Here is a 16,335-nt window from a genome sequence, read left to right on the forward strand (position 1 = left end):
GAGGGCAAGTTGGACCTCACAACTATGGTTAAAAATATCAAAAAACTTTAATATTAAACATTAGATAGAATAAATTCCCATAAAAACATTTAGGCTGATAGATTTATGTGGCCATGATTGGCCCTTTACTATCTGTCATGTCAAGACTACCCAACGTACAGATGTTGCAGAATAACTGTTACAATTTTACAAATGAGTCCCCGTATGTCTTTCGACTTCAACCAATCTTCTTCAGGGAAAAATTGGTGGTCAATCTGAAAAGAGTATACTGTACATATAGGAAAACATTCTCATGCATGGTAACAATTATGTATACATGCTCCCAGCACAAAACAGCAATGCTGGCCACATGCATATGTGTAACAGCACATCATAAAGCCCATCACCATGCTGCCACAGATATGTGTATGGCTGACAGCAACAGGTAAACATGTATGTAAAGGAAAGACATTTTTTGACTATATATACAGGGTTGATTTACTAAAACTGGAGAGTGCAAAATCTGGTGCAGCTGTGCATGGTAGCCAATCACCTTCTAGCTTCACCTTGTTCACTCTCCAGTTTTAGTAAATCAACTCCACAGTATGCTTGAAGTCACCTGTTTTCAGGCTTGCATTTCTTCAATTTTCACAAAAGGATACAATTTTACATTTACAAATATTGGTTATTTATTAACATTAATACAGTTTTATCTTTTAGGATTTAGCAATAGTTTTTAAGTTATGTTGTACCCACTAATAATGATTTTAGTGTTCTTTTAAAATTAAAAATCTAGGTTTGATAAACATTTGTAGAACTATTGTGGTATGTGAAAATCAGGAAAACCAAATTTTATTTCTATAGTACTTGTAATTTTTGAATATACAGTATATGGGTTTTGTTTTTTTTCTAAGTTGTATGTGAAAAATGGTGGAAAACGACATAATGGCAAAACTGGTCTGGCCACATGGGGTAAAAAGGGGGAGATAGGGCTTATCCGCTAAAGGGTTAAATATTACCCTAAATTACCCGAAATCAATCACAATGTCCCATTCACATTTAAAACATTAGATTTAATATATTAAAAAGAAGAACAAAAGCAAGAAAAGTAGTGTTGTCTATGGCAATAAAACCAGATTCACTTTCCTATTGAGGTTAAATATGTTTTATATGTCTCCAGATTTAATAATTTAGGCAGCCATGTTCTCATTCCTAATGGAAACACTTGATGACAGAAACAGGGAGACTGCCATTAGGACTCTTCCAAAAATAGTAGCTGCTGGCTGTTATGCTGACCCTTTCTGAACTGAAAACGCATTAAGGTTAATTGCCTAGGAACAGTGTTGAAGCTAGTAGATAAGAATAACAGATAAAAACTTGAACTTCAGAAAGATGTCAGCAATGGAAGTTCCCATGACTCTGTCCATGATAGGTTTACTTTAACATGATCCAAAAATTAGAAAATAGTCTTCTACTACTTTGACATTGGAACTGATTTATGTAAACTAGAGCTAAGCAGATTCTAGCAAAAGTAAAGACTCCTTGTTCTATCTGTAATCGTCTGTCTATCTGTAATTAAGTTTTGACTGGTTGTTCAAATGTTTGGACATTAACTGTAATTTATATCTGTTTCTTCAGTACAATCCATTTTTTGGCTTTTTCTTTTTTTATCTCCACTTTACTTTGTCACATTCCATTCAGACTCTTCATCACCTTTGCTGCTTTGTGACCTTATTATTTTTTACAAAGTTTTTGTGTGCTGCTGGGAGAATTTCAAACATGTAATTTTCCTTGTGTAGCCTGTGGTTGTATCATTGCAAGCATTGGGTTATGCCTCAATCACTTACAACCTCTTCAGAGTCCAGATGCCACTAGCCTCCAGTGCTGTTTATCATCTGCTCTAGCAGTAACGAGGACACAAACACACATAGAGGATGATACATTGGCAGCCTCAAAGGTTCCAGGTCATTGGGCCAGTGTGCTGAGGCAATTCTGGAGCGAGTTCACGAATGGTACTCACACTGATGCTAATATGGTTTCTTTTTCTGAGTATTTCTTTCAGCAGTTAAGCTTTTTTTCTAAAGAGACCAACCTCTGGCACTCAGTGAATTTCAACTACTTCAACTAATAGAATTATAATTTTCAAAAGTAGATATTTTAACTCATACTAAAGATAATACAACAGTTATTTTATTAAACCCATAAGTTAGCTGAAATTTATAATTAAGTCTATAAACAACTATTGCCAATGTTCAAAATAGCAACCAATCACATTCCATAATCAAAAGATTTGTTAAGAAAATTTGAAAATTAAATAAATATTTTACATTGCTGCTTTGGGCAATAAGGGCTTTTTTTTAGGTTTGCTCTGTTTCCAAAAAAAATCCATAGCTGTAATCAATTGAAGCTTGCAAAATGAAGTTAAGACTGTAGTTTTTTTTATCATTGACAATCAGAAGACTCAGTCTCTTCTATATACCTTTATAACACAGCAGAAATATCACCTGTGAGGAGTCGGATTCACAAAGTTCTACCTTACAGCTTATAGCAAATTTCAGTTTGCAGACGGTTCAGTGAACCCAGCAACAAGTCTGCAAACCCCAACGTTATTAAAGTCTATAGAAGCTGAATCTTTTTAATTTTCTTCTGCAATGCAAAAAAAAGTACCAATGCAAAAAAAAAAATTAAATACCGTTCAAGTGTAACATAGCCTAAATGGTAACATTGAAAATATACAAATCCTGCAAATTGCATGCTTGAGTGATGCTGTAAATGCTGCATGTGCAGTTAGGGAGAAGTAAGATATAAAAGTGACGTGATTTGTTTGCAAATATCAATCAAGGATCTTCCATTTAGGGGTGGTAGAACTACCTGTGCTAAGTGACAGATCCTGGCCAGATTGTGTTTGTAAACAAACAAGCCAGGGATCCTGGGCGATGTCATTGACCAAATGGGGTTATACAATGGCCAAGTCAAACACCGTTGCTGAATGCTAGATCACTGATAGCAGCACATCAAACCCATCCATATAGCCATAAGTTCACACATTTAGTAAATGGTGTCACCCAGAATCCCCATCCAGAATTTTGACATACAGCAGCCAGCTAGTTATCTGTCATTTGTGATGGGAATAGCAGCAGGGCGGCCTTGGCAGGTGGCACATCATTGGGATTAAAAATAAAGTATTTCTTTATGACTTGATGTACAGGTACATCAGAAGACATCTTTTAGCAACAATTGTTTCCTAACACCACACACCAAAGTTCTATCATTAAGCCCTACACGGGTGAAATATGTTAGAGGGGCTTTCCTGATAGGTAGAGAGCCAACTGTAGTTAGTTTCAAATAATTTGTGGCTATATGGATGGGCTTGATGTGCGGCTATCAGTGACCCAGCATTCAGCAGCAGTGTTTGATGGCCAGTATATCTGACAGGAGCATGTGAGAAGTGCTATTTTTATTCAGTTTATAGGAGACACTGTTTATTTTTTTTATTTTTTTTATTTTTTTTGTAATTAATGACTTTTTGATTGTGTGGGTATTTTTTTTTTGGTTGTAATTGTATTTGGAACATCACAACATTGTTTCTATGTGTACTGCCCTTTAAAAAAAAGGCATGCAGCATCAGTGGCCTGAAAAGGGAGAACAGTGAGTGGAAAACCTTCTGGGATTATACCAGGCCACATACCTTCAATTTTGTGCATGCATCTGGCAAGGGAGGGGGTAGGGTTTGCTTGCAAGGCACCTTGTCTCTATGTTTATGAAGAAAAGGGTCCTTATCCCCACATCTGTTTTGGGGGAAAGGACTTTTGGGGAGATGGGAGTTATCAGAATCTGAAAACAACCTTTAGAATAAAGGGCCCTGAGACTTCTATCTCTCTAGGGGAATGAGTACAAGTAAAAAAAAACAACCACACCATAAAAAGTTCTTTATTAAAAAAAAATATTATTATTATTATTATTATTATTGAAAGGCCCACATGTAAATCCAACATGAATCATGTTATCCAGCAATGTGGATCCTTATCAATCACAATGACTCTCTGTACAATGATCCGCTGCCTTACAATGTTCATCCAGCACACTTCTTGATAGGTGGAGACAAAAAAAAAATTCACAGAATTTTAAAAATACTGCCATAATAAATAAAAAAATGGACTTATTATTATCGGGACAGTGGAAAGTATAGGATTGTTTAGTGCCTGACCATCACATTTATATAAATTTATTTGACATCTCATTCCAAAGTCACACAAAATTTTTCCACTCTTGCTCTCCTGTTGCAATTCCGTGAATAACTTTCAATTAGGCTGGATCATCAGTAGCTTTTCCTTGACTGTCAAACAAGGTCTGGACTACAATCTGATCAAAAAACAAAAAACAAAGGGAAGCACTTCCTTAGCACAATAAAACTCTTTATTCAACTGGTATAACAAGAATAAGATGCACTCACATGCTGCATGGATGGAAATCAGCCTGTAAGAAGCCCCCTTCATCTCGGTGTGGCATCTGCTCCTGTTCCCGCTAGCCATGTGTAACAGCCCACTGTGCTGGTGTGTTTACAGAAGGAGAAGAAGGGGAAAGCAAGCCGCTGTCACTACTGTTTATCTAGCATACAACTGGCAGCTAGAATTTGGAGTTTGTTGGAATTTGTGCAAATTCAACCAAAAGAGCATTTATGAAGTCAGGTACTGATGTTATCAAAGTTCATCTCTATGGTGCTCTGTAGAGTTGGGGTCATGGCTCTGTGCAGTCCATTCTTGTATAACTTTTTTTATGGACTTGTCTTTGTACAGTTGGGCATAGTCATGCTGGAATAGAAAAGGGTGTCCCTGAACTGTTACCACCAGGTTGGAAGCACATAAATATCTAAAATGTAAAATTAATGATAACTTTGTTAGATTCTTCTCAATTCCAATGCTGTTGCCCTTTATTTTAGACAGATGCTGCTCTGACATACGATGCAGTCCATATTGTGTCTGTTTGCTACCAGAGGGCCCCTCAGATGACAGTCAACTCATTGCAGTGTCACCGACACAAAGCTTGGAGATTTGGAAATCGCTTTATGAACTTCATCAAAGAGGTAGGTAATATAGCAGTAATATTACATATTGAAAAAAAAGAACAATATAGATCTAATAGAAGAATTAAAATTACAATATGAGATTCAGCCATCAATGCAACTAACAAGGTATTGGCATATGGGCTATGGATTCTCACTGAGGATTTGAGAACATTTGGTTACAATAATCTTGGTACCCCCAGAAGTGTATGTTTTCTGATGATGTTGCAGATTATCTACTTGATATATGTAGAGTGCAGTTTATTGGTTGCACGGGAGATTCACATGAGTAGGGAATAAAAGGATGATGGATTCATTTGTTTGTGAAATATTAATATCTGCCTATTGTGGAATGCAGATTAAGAAATGGAGCCACCGAGTCATGACGATGGAAGAACAGTGTTTACACATAGACAGGGTTGTTGTTTATATAAATACTGCAGTATGATTTTGTCCAGAGAGCATAAATAGTACTGGAGACTGATCATGAGCCTGAGAATTGTACAGCTCTGCCAGACTGATAAGCCAGAACGGTGCCCTGACTGTTCTCTGATACAATGAAATAAAACAGCTAGGTGATATTTTTGCTGTCAGCCCCACCACTAAAGAGCGAGAAGCAGTAACAGAGAGATGACTCATCACTCTGCTCTCTTCTCCTGTTAGAATGTTTTCTTCCTGCATATGTGAATACATAACACTTGATTTACCCAAAGTACTTGTCACAAGTTAGCCTGCAGTTTCTTGTTTGTGTATTCTTACCTCCTTGCTGCAGTGCTGTTCCTGATCCCTTTCACATGTGTGGTTAGTCTGTGCTCACCTATGGGCATCGTCTGCTGTTCTCTGGGTTTTATTTCCTTCCCTTCCATCACTTTCTGGCCTGCCTCCTTTTTTGCCTGCCTATATAAGACATGCTCAGTCTAGGTCACTTTGCCTGAGCAATTTCTTAGTTGTCTGAGCTCCTGTGTGTTACTATCTCCTGTATCCTGCATTTGACTACTCGTGTACCAACTTCGGCTTCGTTCTCTGACTGTGCTTGTTTTCTGCTTGTTTTCCTGACCTTGGCTGGTCTATTGGATTTCCGTTTGTCTCCTTCCTTTGTACTCTGCTCCCGTGAGTGATCTCCACATCCTCAGCTGGGCGTACCCGGGGCCGCGACCTGGTCCCAGCTTATTGCAAGTCCATCCCCACCATCAGGGGCTCTGGTGAAGAAGCAATCTAGGGCTTAGACTCCGTGCCGTTGGGAACCCCAAGTTTACTATATACAAAGGCTTACTACCACAGGTGCTGACAGTACTGAACTTCCCAGACTCAGGCCTGCTTTACAGGAAATTACAAGAGGCTGCAAGCAAGTTAAATTCCAGCATTTATACTGAATACATTTTAAAATTCATTTAAAAGAGAAATGTATGGGTTTTTTTTCCAAATTATACTTACCCAGGTGGATGCAGCATTGGGTGAGAACTCAGCAATCACATGACTGCTGATCTCTGAGTTCTCACCACTGCTGTGAGCATGAGTGATGACTATCAGTCTCCGCTGTCTATTCTGCCCTTCTTACCTCCACACTCACTGGAGTGCTGGGCTGTGGAGGGAAGGGGGTGGCTGGCTCAGGTTCTCAGTGGATCGCTGAGAGGCTGAGCGAGGTGCCGCACCTGACTCTGGCGTAGATCCCAATTTTAAAGTTGGGATCTTTCCCCAGCCTGGACTGTCTGAGTGGTGTCAGCTGACTGCGGGCTTCAGCCCACTGTAAGCTACAAAATGGGTCACAGGAGTGAGAACGAACTGCACTCCTGTGATCCACAGGAGAAGTACAGCCAATGGAGCTTTAGATGTACTTCTCCTTTAATGATTTTAAATAATATGATTATGATAATTAGTCTTCCTGAGTTCCAGGCCAAGGGCAACCTCTTGCTCCAGTCCTGCTTTATTTATACCACCCCTAGATATGAATGCATGCAAGGTGACACGTAGCATCCATCAATCTGACCTTGCTTTTCCCACTGTCACTAAATATATATATATATATATATATATATATATATTCTTTTTTTTAAGTTTAGAAGTGGTTGTGAGTCTATATCCAAGTAGAATACTTATGATTATGAACTGCATTTGTGCACCAGATTATGGTACATATCTAAGCAGCGTTCCGCTACATTCCTATGCAGAGACAGACCAGAACATGTGACCTGCTCTTTCAAACTTTTACTCAAAACTTAGTTGAAATATACTGTATAAAATAAAATAGTTAAGAGTATAACTTTTAGATTATCCATAACCCCAAATTCAGATATGTAATTTTGTAAAAATGTCACCCACACATAATCACCAAGCATTTTTTAAAATCAGCAATTGCGTACAACTTTACTAAAAAACTTAGAGAAGGTAAGAGCGTTAAAAGTAGAGGAAAAAAGGCAGAGGTTATGTAAAAAAAAACATAACAATATGTTTTTGGATTTAAAACATGTTTGAAAAGGTCAGAATATTTTTCTTTTGGAAATAGTTATGTTTTCAGTCCTATCTGTTCATAATTCAGCAGAATCCATTTTGAAGATTGATTTCCTCAATTCAAACTCAGTTCCACCACCAGATTTTTGCCAAATGTTTGGTAAGAATTTATTTCACCTTAAGACTAATGTTAACGGTTATTTTCAGTGAACAAAAGATGAAAAAAAACTTCATTAGCGGCAATAAGTAATCAAATTTCCAAATTACATCTCCCACCACCCTTAAGATGATAATATTGTTTTGATCTGAAAAGTCACCCTAGCAAAGTATACTTACTGATTCTTCCTCCCTTCCTGCCTTCCTGCTGTAGCGTCCGCCCTGTGTAAGCTTCTGCATTGAATTGTGCCAGAGCTTGCCCAAATGGATGAGGTCACTTCACCCTGTCTGATAACACTGTTCAACAAATTTTTATTTTTTGCCAGTTTTGGAAACAAAAGGATCCATTTCTTAATGAATTTCACATTCTGAGTTCAAATATAACAATGAAATTTGTCAATTGGCTCTAGTTTTTCTGTAAACGGAAAGTTTTCTATTATAGGCGTAATGACTACATAATGCACAATAATTATATAGATAGATGTCTTTCCACAAATATAAAGCAAGTGATATTGACTACATAACAAAGCCTAAATGGCATAATATATTGCATAGGATTACCAAGAAAAATTATAGCCATAAGCTAAGTTGAATCATTTTAATACTTAGGATTCTCACTAGTTTTGTCTTCAGTTTGTGTCGGTTTTGCTTCTCTTGGCTTTTCTCTTGTATTCGAGGAAAGGGCTATCTCTTACAACTGCACGTGACTACACGCTTCAGGTTCTTCCTCACTTGACTCAACCACGAAGGATTCTGGTGCTTTAGGAATTGGTAGCCCCTCTCCATGAGGAACTGGACATATTGCCGATGGAATATTTGGATAGTGCACAGATAACTTTTTCTTCTTATTTAGCCCTTTTACAATTGGAGGCACCATACAAAAGTAACAATTACTAACATGATCTGTTGGCTCTCTTCAAATAATTGGCACAGCGAAAGGCATAGATGCCTTTTTTCCATTCAACCATTGCTCCAGTGCCGTCCCACAAGAATTGCAGCATATATGTGGTGCCCAGCTCTTGTCCTGGTCTCCTATCTTGCAGCCAAAATACAAGTTGTAGGCTTTCTTAATCATTCCTGTTATCCTCCTTTTTTGTGAGATAAAAGTTATTTCACCGCAGATATAGCAGAAATTATCTGCTTTATTCACACAAGTTCGAGGCATTACTGAGTAGCCTATATAAGCATAAAACGAAATGTAAAGACGCTGTCGAACTACAATCAGCTACAGATACTGCAGCTTTTATGCAGTGAAGTGATGCAATTAAAGGCTAATATTGCATCATCTCAGTATACATGCAATTTTCTATTGGTCACCAGTATCAATTGCGCAATATGCAGCTGAAGTTGCATCATAATTTTGAATGGCTTACGTCATTAGATGGGTGAATATATCATGGAAACTAGAGCCAATCAACATTTTTTAGGGTCATTTTCGTTTTCAGCACCCCAAAATTATGTAAGATTAGCTAATTTTATGCCCAAAACTTTTTACCTGTTGAACAGTGTAATTGGCCGCTTAAACTTGAGCACCACCACATGGGAGAGGTCACATACTCCTGCATACCTGGAAGCAGTACTGAGACAAGATCATCTAGTGCCTAGAGAGAAGATGCAAATTACCCCACCTCCAAAATGTGAGGATATTATTTGTCAGCAAAATTCTCTCCCTGTCCCCCAAAACATTTGACCACTAATCTCCACACTTACCCCCTAAGCATAAAATCCAATTGCAAGCCAAAATTTTCCCCAAACAAAAATTCCTCTCTTCAAGTACAAATCACCCCTCCCAGCTCAAATCCTATTCCTCCACAATTCCCCCCTCCTAGCAAAAATCCTCTACCCCTCAAATTTTCCCACTGAACAATTAATCATCTCCCTCCTACAAATTCCCCATCTCCCAGCACAAATCACCCCTCTTAGGATAATTTCTTACCCCCAAATTTCTGATTTCCTAGCACAAATCCCCCAATCATCCATACTAGCCCAAATCCTCCCCCCAAATTGCCCTTCCTAACAGAAATCCATCCTCCGAATCAATCCTTCTAGCATAACCCCCCAAATAACCACTGTGCCCAGGGCAAATGTCCCTTCTGCTCACCCCTTGTCCCAGCCCTGCCTGGAAATCCCACTCCTTTACAGCAACAGGGGGAAAATCTTTGAGACAGCAAGGGCTAAGAGGAAACAAAAAGAAAGCATCAAAGGATGACTGTACCTTGAAGGGGAGTTGGCTATCAAGAGACATGGAATGCTCATAGTGACCTCATGTCTCTAAGGTGTGTTTCCCACCCTTAATCTTCTACATAACAATTTAGCATTTTTACTATTTTCTTTTTTTTAATTAATATTTTATTAAGTTTTACATTTTATCTCTTCCATTGGTTAAAATTTCAATATAACTTATTCAACTATTTTCACCCAGCATACAAAAAAATACAAACACTCCCTTCCCACCTCCCTATCCCACTCCATACCTTGCCCTCCCCCCCCCCCCCCCACCCCCTACTTCTTAGTATCATTTCTCTCTCTTTTGGAGTCCTAGGGTATTCATGTATTCCTCTTTCCTATACATTTTCAATTAATTTAACTTTCTTAAACTCCTCCCACTTTTTCCATTTCTCACGAAAACACTCCACTTTATCCTCATCTATATAGTATAGTTCTTCCATCCTATATATCTGATCTAGCTTTTTAATCCAGTCCAATATTCTTGGTGCTTCCTGTTCCATCCAAAATTTGGTAATCAAACCCTTTGCTGCATTAATATAGTGCAATAACCCACAATATTTATACCTTTCAACCGTTAACTCTGTTCCATGAAAGAGACATACCCCTGGTTCCTTTGATATTTTTTCCCAGTTATTTCTTGTATCAAGTGAAATACTTCTTCCCAATATTTTTGAATTTGGTGACACTCCTACCAAATGTGACCTGCTGTGCCCTGTTCCCCACAACCCCTCCAACATAAAGGTGATTTATCCCAATTTTGTTTGTGTGCTATATTTGGTGTCATATACCACCTTGCCAAACATTTATAGTTCATCTCTACCTCTTTCTTGCTCACATTACCGTGTGTTAATTTATAAATCTTTTTTTGTTTATCCTCCTCTATTTTTATTCCTAATTCCCTCTCCCATCTCTCCATATATGCCAGTGCCGTGTTTGTTGTTAACTTAGTAAAAATTTTATATATTTTTGAGGTTCCATGTTTCCCATCTCCTCGTGTACTAAACATATTTTCAGATGGGTTCCATTGTTCTTTCTTCCTTAGGGGCCTAGAAAGTTTTTCTATAACATGTTTTATTTTTTTACTATTTTCTATACCAGTTTTCTAAAAACTGATAACATAGAAGCATTTGGTTTTTGAAGTATCGCAAGGTGTGGCAAAACGTTATTACCATAATGTAAACAGACCCCAAAACATTTTATAATATGCACGTATTTCTTTATCCTCAAAAAAAGCCAAGTTGAAAGCATTTTGGATAATTGATCTCTTACCTGTAAGTTGTTCTTTAAAAAAGGAATTGCTTCAGGCAAGTATTTAATATTTACCAGCCAAAGCTTTGGGAATCCAAAATTTTTTTAGAACAGGTATAGTTAGGGGGAGAGCAGATTAAAATGCAGTTTTCAATATGCAGCAAGCTGATATAATGATAAGTATTTGCATCTGAAAAACCGAGGTTTCCATATTAAATGAACTCATAAAGCAAGAGTGTCCTCTAGGGGCTGATAATATAGTTTAACAGAATGGTGTCTGAAATCTTTTTTGTATTCAAAGTTGCATTCAGCACATTCGTCTGCACCTTGATGAGTTTTAAAAAGATATTGAAAATTTGAAAGCAGCATAAGAACATCAGCTGCTTGTATAACTAGGTCTGTGCTTCCTTTTTGAGAAAAACTTCAGACTCTATCATCTTTGGATCTTTGCTTAAAAAAGGAATCTGTCATTTATTTCTGTTTTTTAGGTTTCTCAGTAAATGTGAACAGCATGATGTAAACACTATTGTAAACATATTTTTATATTTTATCACTTATATTTTTATGGCTGAATAGCTGAATATCTTTTTTATTAATATTATTATTATTCTCTTCTCATCAAAACACAGAAAACAATATTCTTCAGTGAGAAAAGCAGAGTTATGGTGACAAGTATACATAATGAAATGATAACATTCTGCAACATTCAATGTCAATATGTAACATAGGCAGTAACCAAGGCATTATAAACTAAGGGAAAATAAAAAAAGGGGTGAGGGGGGACAGAGAAAGAAAGTAGGAAGGAATCTGGGAACTCTTGACCTACCATGGTGAAAGCTTAAAAAAAGAAAGAAGACGTTCATAGCTATAGTATGCTGTTTTCAACTGTATGGAAATGAAGTAGAGGGAGGTTTCAAGAATTTGCGTGTCATCCTTGCACAGAGACCAGGCTAAACTTCTCTGTAAGGTTCCAGTTTTAAGCAAGAATTTTATCACATATATATTTAACTACAGGTTTTGCCTAAAGGGAAACTATCAGGACTATGATAAATAAAAAAAACTGTGTTGTGCTACCCACAAATAAAAAGTGCACATACAGAAAATAAATAACAAAAAAAACATAAAAGTTCATAAATAAGCCTATAAAGTGCTGAGTTCACAGTCCATAACCAAACCGAAATTCCAGTGCAGATAAAGCAGTCCAAAACATCCCACTGATTTTTCACCACTCATGTGCACCAACACTCACAAACTGCTTACCAGATCCTCAGACCTCAAAGAGAAAGAGGTCTGGCTACACCTTGAGAGACAAAACCCAAAAGGATGGATGGATAGATGAGAACCTCATGGTATATCAAATGACACTTCTCAGGCTGACATCATCAGAATAAACCAACTCTGGGTAATGGTAAACAAGGGGAAGGTCTTTCTTAGTGTAGTATTTAAAATCACTATTTTTATTAAGATAAAGAAGCTACTCACAAGTATAAAAAGTAAACCGGCATATCAATCTCAGTTTGTCCTGATCACTGCCACAAGGGGCATGATGACATTACTGCTGTAGCTCCAGCCAACACGTTTTGTCCAATAGGACGTTGGCACTGGGGCAACGGAGTATAGTGGTGGTAGTACATACATAATCTATATAAGCAAAGCCTGAAAGAGATTACTAGAGGGCGCTTCCTCTCACTACCATCAGGACTCAGATAAAAGTCTGATGGCCTTGTTATTGAAGCCCAGAAATCATAAGAACTTATAAATGAAATCTGGAGGCCATATAAATGAAGACCAGAGATTGTAAGGGTTTGCAGTCAAATTCTTCACCACTTGTGTGCCAACACTCACAAACTGCTTACCAGATCCTCAGACCTCAAAGGAGATCTGGCTATACACTGAGGTACACAACTCAACTGGATGGATAGATGAGAACCTCTTCTGTCAAACAATACTTCTCAGGCTGACATTAGCAGAATAAACTAACTCCGGATAATAATAGTAAACGAGAAAGAGAAAATCTTTCATATTGTAGTATGTAGTATTTAAAATCACTAATTTCATTAAGACAAACAAGCTGTTCACAAGTATAAAAAGTAAACTGGCATATCAATCTCAGTTTGTCAGGATCACCACCACGAGGGGCATGATGATGTCACCACTGTAGCTCTGTCCGACGCGTTTCATCCAATAGGACGTTGTCACTGGGGCAACAGAGTATAGCAGTGCATACATAGTATATATAAGCACAGCCCGAAAAAGGTTACTAGAGGGAGCATCCTCTCACTACCATCAGGATTGAGAGAAGCCATATTAACCCCTTCCTGCCGACATCACAAAAATATGTGGTCTCACAAAACTGGGCTTTTTTACGTGGGGCCGCATATTTGTTTATCTGTCTTTGTGCTGGGAGCGCATCGCACAGTACGCTCCCAGCACAAAGACTGGGGTGTCACTGAGAGCCCCGGGTCCCGTTCTAATGATCCCGATGTTGAGTCACATGATCACTGTGATAACCTCTGATTGGCTATCACAGTGATCAGTCACTATACAGCCTGTCCCCTTGTTTTTTTTTCTATATAAATGGAGGAGAGAGATACATTGTATCTCTATCTCTATACTTGCATAGAGAAAAAAAACTGTTTGTTAAAAAATATATATAAATAATAAAATAAATAAATAATATACATTAATAAAAAAATATAAATAATAAAATACATAAATATTAAAAAATAAAATAAAAAATAAAGAAAAAATACCTAGGTCAAGGTTTGATCTAGTTCAGTGCCATGGTTAGGGTTTGGGTCAAGGTCAGAGTCAAATGTCAAGGTCAAAAGGCCAGGGTTAAAGGTCAGGATTTAAAGAAAAATTGATATCAGTGTCAGTGTCGGTGTGTTTTAGGTAAAAAAAAAAGCCAAAAACAATAACATCCACATATATGGTATTGCTGCGATTATCATGACCTGGAAAATTTATTTTGGGTTGTTCTTTGGTGGTAGGTTATGGTAGTAACAAGAAACACACAGCTAAATTAAAAAAAATATATTTTTTTTTTTACTACTTTGGGCCAGTTGTCCTTTGATAATAAAAAAAAAAATCAGGAGATATCCATTATCATTTACCACCAAATGAAAGCCCAATGTATCCTGAAAAAAGCAAGGTATAATCCACCTGGATGTACAAAGTAGTTGTGATGAATTGTACGGTTTTACTAACACATGTCGAAGTTGCAAGATTGTCCTTAGGCGTTAGGATTTGTTTTACCCTTAGGCGTGAATGAGGTTAATGAAGACCTGAGAGTATAAGGGTTTGCAGTTGGTATAAAAATATGAGCAATAATTGAATACAATAAATAAATAAATAATTTAAAAACTAACTTAATTATTCTTTTTTAGTAACAAACTAATGAATTCATTCCTAATAACAAAAGGATAGCAGCACCACCTGTAGGTTGATGCAACATGCCACCATAAATTGATAATTAATACTGATGGCGTAATGAGAATAGAGATCCCTAGAGGAAACGATAGATAATAAATAGAATCTAATTGCAATAAATACCAGAAAGATTAACCATGAAATTCATAAATTTCAAATGACTAAATAATAAACAAGCACCCACTCTTAGACATTTAGTAGCTCCCAATGTTATTGCAAAACCATTATGTCCTTCCTCCTGTAGTGGCATGTGGGGTGTCTATCTGTGTCGTAGGTGTTCTATATGTAAGACCTGCAAGAACTAAAATAGTGAGGACTCGAACTTTCCAACCCACTGTTACCAACTTTACTTATGACATCAAAAGTTGGATTACTTGCTCCACTAAGAACTTCATTTATCTTTTACAATGTTCTTGTAATTTCTAGTATGTAGGGAGGACTAAGAGAGCCTTACAGGTCAGAATAGCTGAACATCTTACCAACATCCAAAAAGGCTTTCATAACCACATCTTGTCTAAACATTTTGCTATTAAAAATCATACAGATCGAAGTCATTTAAAATTGGTTGGTATAGAGAGTTTTACACCACATTGGAGGGGTAGCAATAATGTCTGCGAGATCTCCAGGCGAGAAATTCGCTGGATTTACGAATTTAAGGCTTACAGCCACTTTGGGCTTAATGTAAAGTGGGACATCAACTCTTTTATTAATAATAGTTAGGACCCATGTAGTGCTATTGATTCTTTTTTAGGTTTCTTATATTAATTTCATGAGATTTGATATTTTTGCTATGCAGTAATTGCAATTAGATTTTATTTGTTACATTATTATTTAGGTATTTGAACTTTGCAAATTTATGAATTTCACAGTTAATCTTTTTGGTATTAGATTCTATTTATTATTTATTGTTACCTCTAGGGGTCGCTATTCTCTTTATACCATCAGTATTGATTATCAATTTATGGTGGAATATGCATCAGGTGGTGCTGCTATCCTTTTCCATTAGCATTGAATTCATTAGTTTGTTACTGAATAGATTAATTAAGTTCATTTTTAAATTAATACTTTTTAAAATTTTTAATGTCTTTATTTTTTTATTAAATTATTGTTTAGATTTTTATACCAACTGCAAACCCTTAGATCTCTGGTCTTCATTCATATGGCCACCAAATTTCCTTTATAAGCTCTTATGATTTCTGGGTTTCAATAACATGGCCACCGGACTTTGCTCTTGATTCTGATGGTAGTAATAGGAAGCGCCCTCTAGTAACCTTTTTCGGGCTGTGCTTATATAGATTATGTATGTACTACCACTCTATTGTCCCAGGGGTGACATTTAATTGGACAAGCTATAGCGGGGACATCATCATGCCCCTTGTAGCGGTGATCAGTACAAACTGAGATTGATATGCTGGTTTACTTTTTATATTTGAGAGTAGATTCTTTGTCTTAATAAAATGGAGATTTTTAATACTATACTAAAAAAGACCTTCTCCTTCTTGTTTCACTATTATATGGAGTTGTTTTTTTCTGCTGATGTCAGCCTGAGAAGTGTTGTTTGATATTCCATGAGGTTCTCATCTATCCATCCATTCTTTTGGGTTTTGTCCCTCAATGTGTAGCCGAAAAAGGTTACTAGAGGGAGCTGCCTCTCCCTACCATCAGGATCGAGAGAAGCCATATTAATGAAGACCAAAGATCGTAAGGGTATGCAATTGATATAAAAATATGAGCAATAAAAAATTAATAATTTAAAAACTAACTTAATTAATCTTATTCAG

General features: G+C 36.9%; 1 protein-coding gene and 1 non-coding gene across 2 annotated transcripts in view; one reads left to right on the forward strand and one right to left on the reverse strand.

Annotated features, from left to right (window-relative positions):
* GRIK3 (glutamate ionotropic receptor kainate type subunit 3) overlaps window positions 1-16,335 on the forward strand; it is a 708,422-nt gene that overhangs the window by 390,620 nt on the left and 301,467 nt on the right. Inside the window, exon 7 of the mRNA XM_089688809.1 lies at window positions 4,919-5,062. Within this exon, the coding sequence (XP_089544935.1) occupies window positions 4,919-5,062 (144 nt within the window). The remainder of the gene's footprint in view (window positions 1-4,918; window positions 5,063-16,335) is intronic.
* On the reverse strand, window positions 12,020-12,127 carry LOC149453041 (U6 spliceosomal RNA). Its single transcript, XR_016314768.1, has one exon. It is a non-coding gene; the product is annotated as a U6 spliceosomal RNA (small nuclear RNA).

The sequence above is a fragment of the Staurois parvus genome, unplaced genomic scaffold (genome assembly GCF_062004578.1).
Source record: "Staurois parvus isolate SC_StPar_1 unplaced genomic scaffold, SC_StPar_1.0 ptg000454l, whole genome shotgun sequence".
NCBI lineage: Eukaryota > Metazoa > Chordata > Amphibia > Anura > Ranidae > Staurois > Staurois parvus.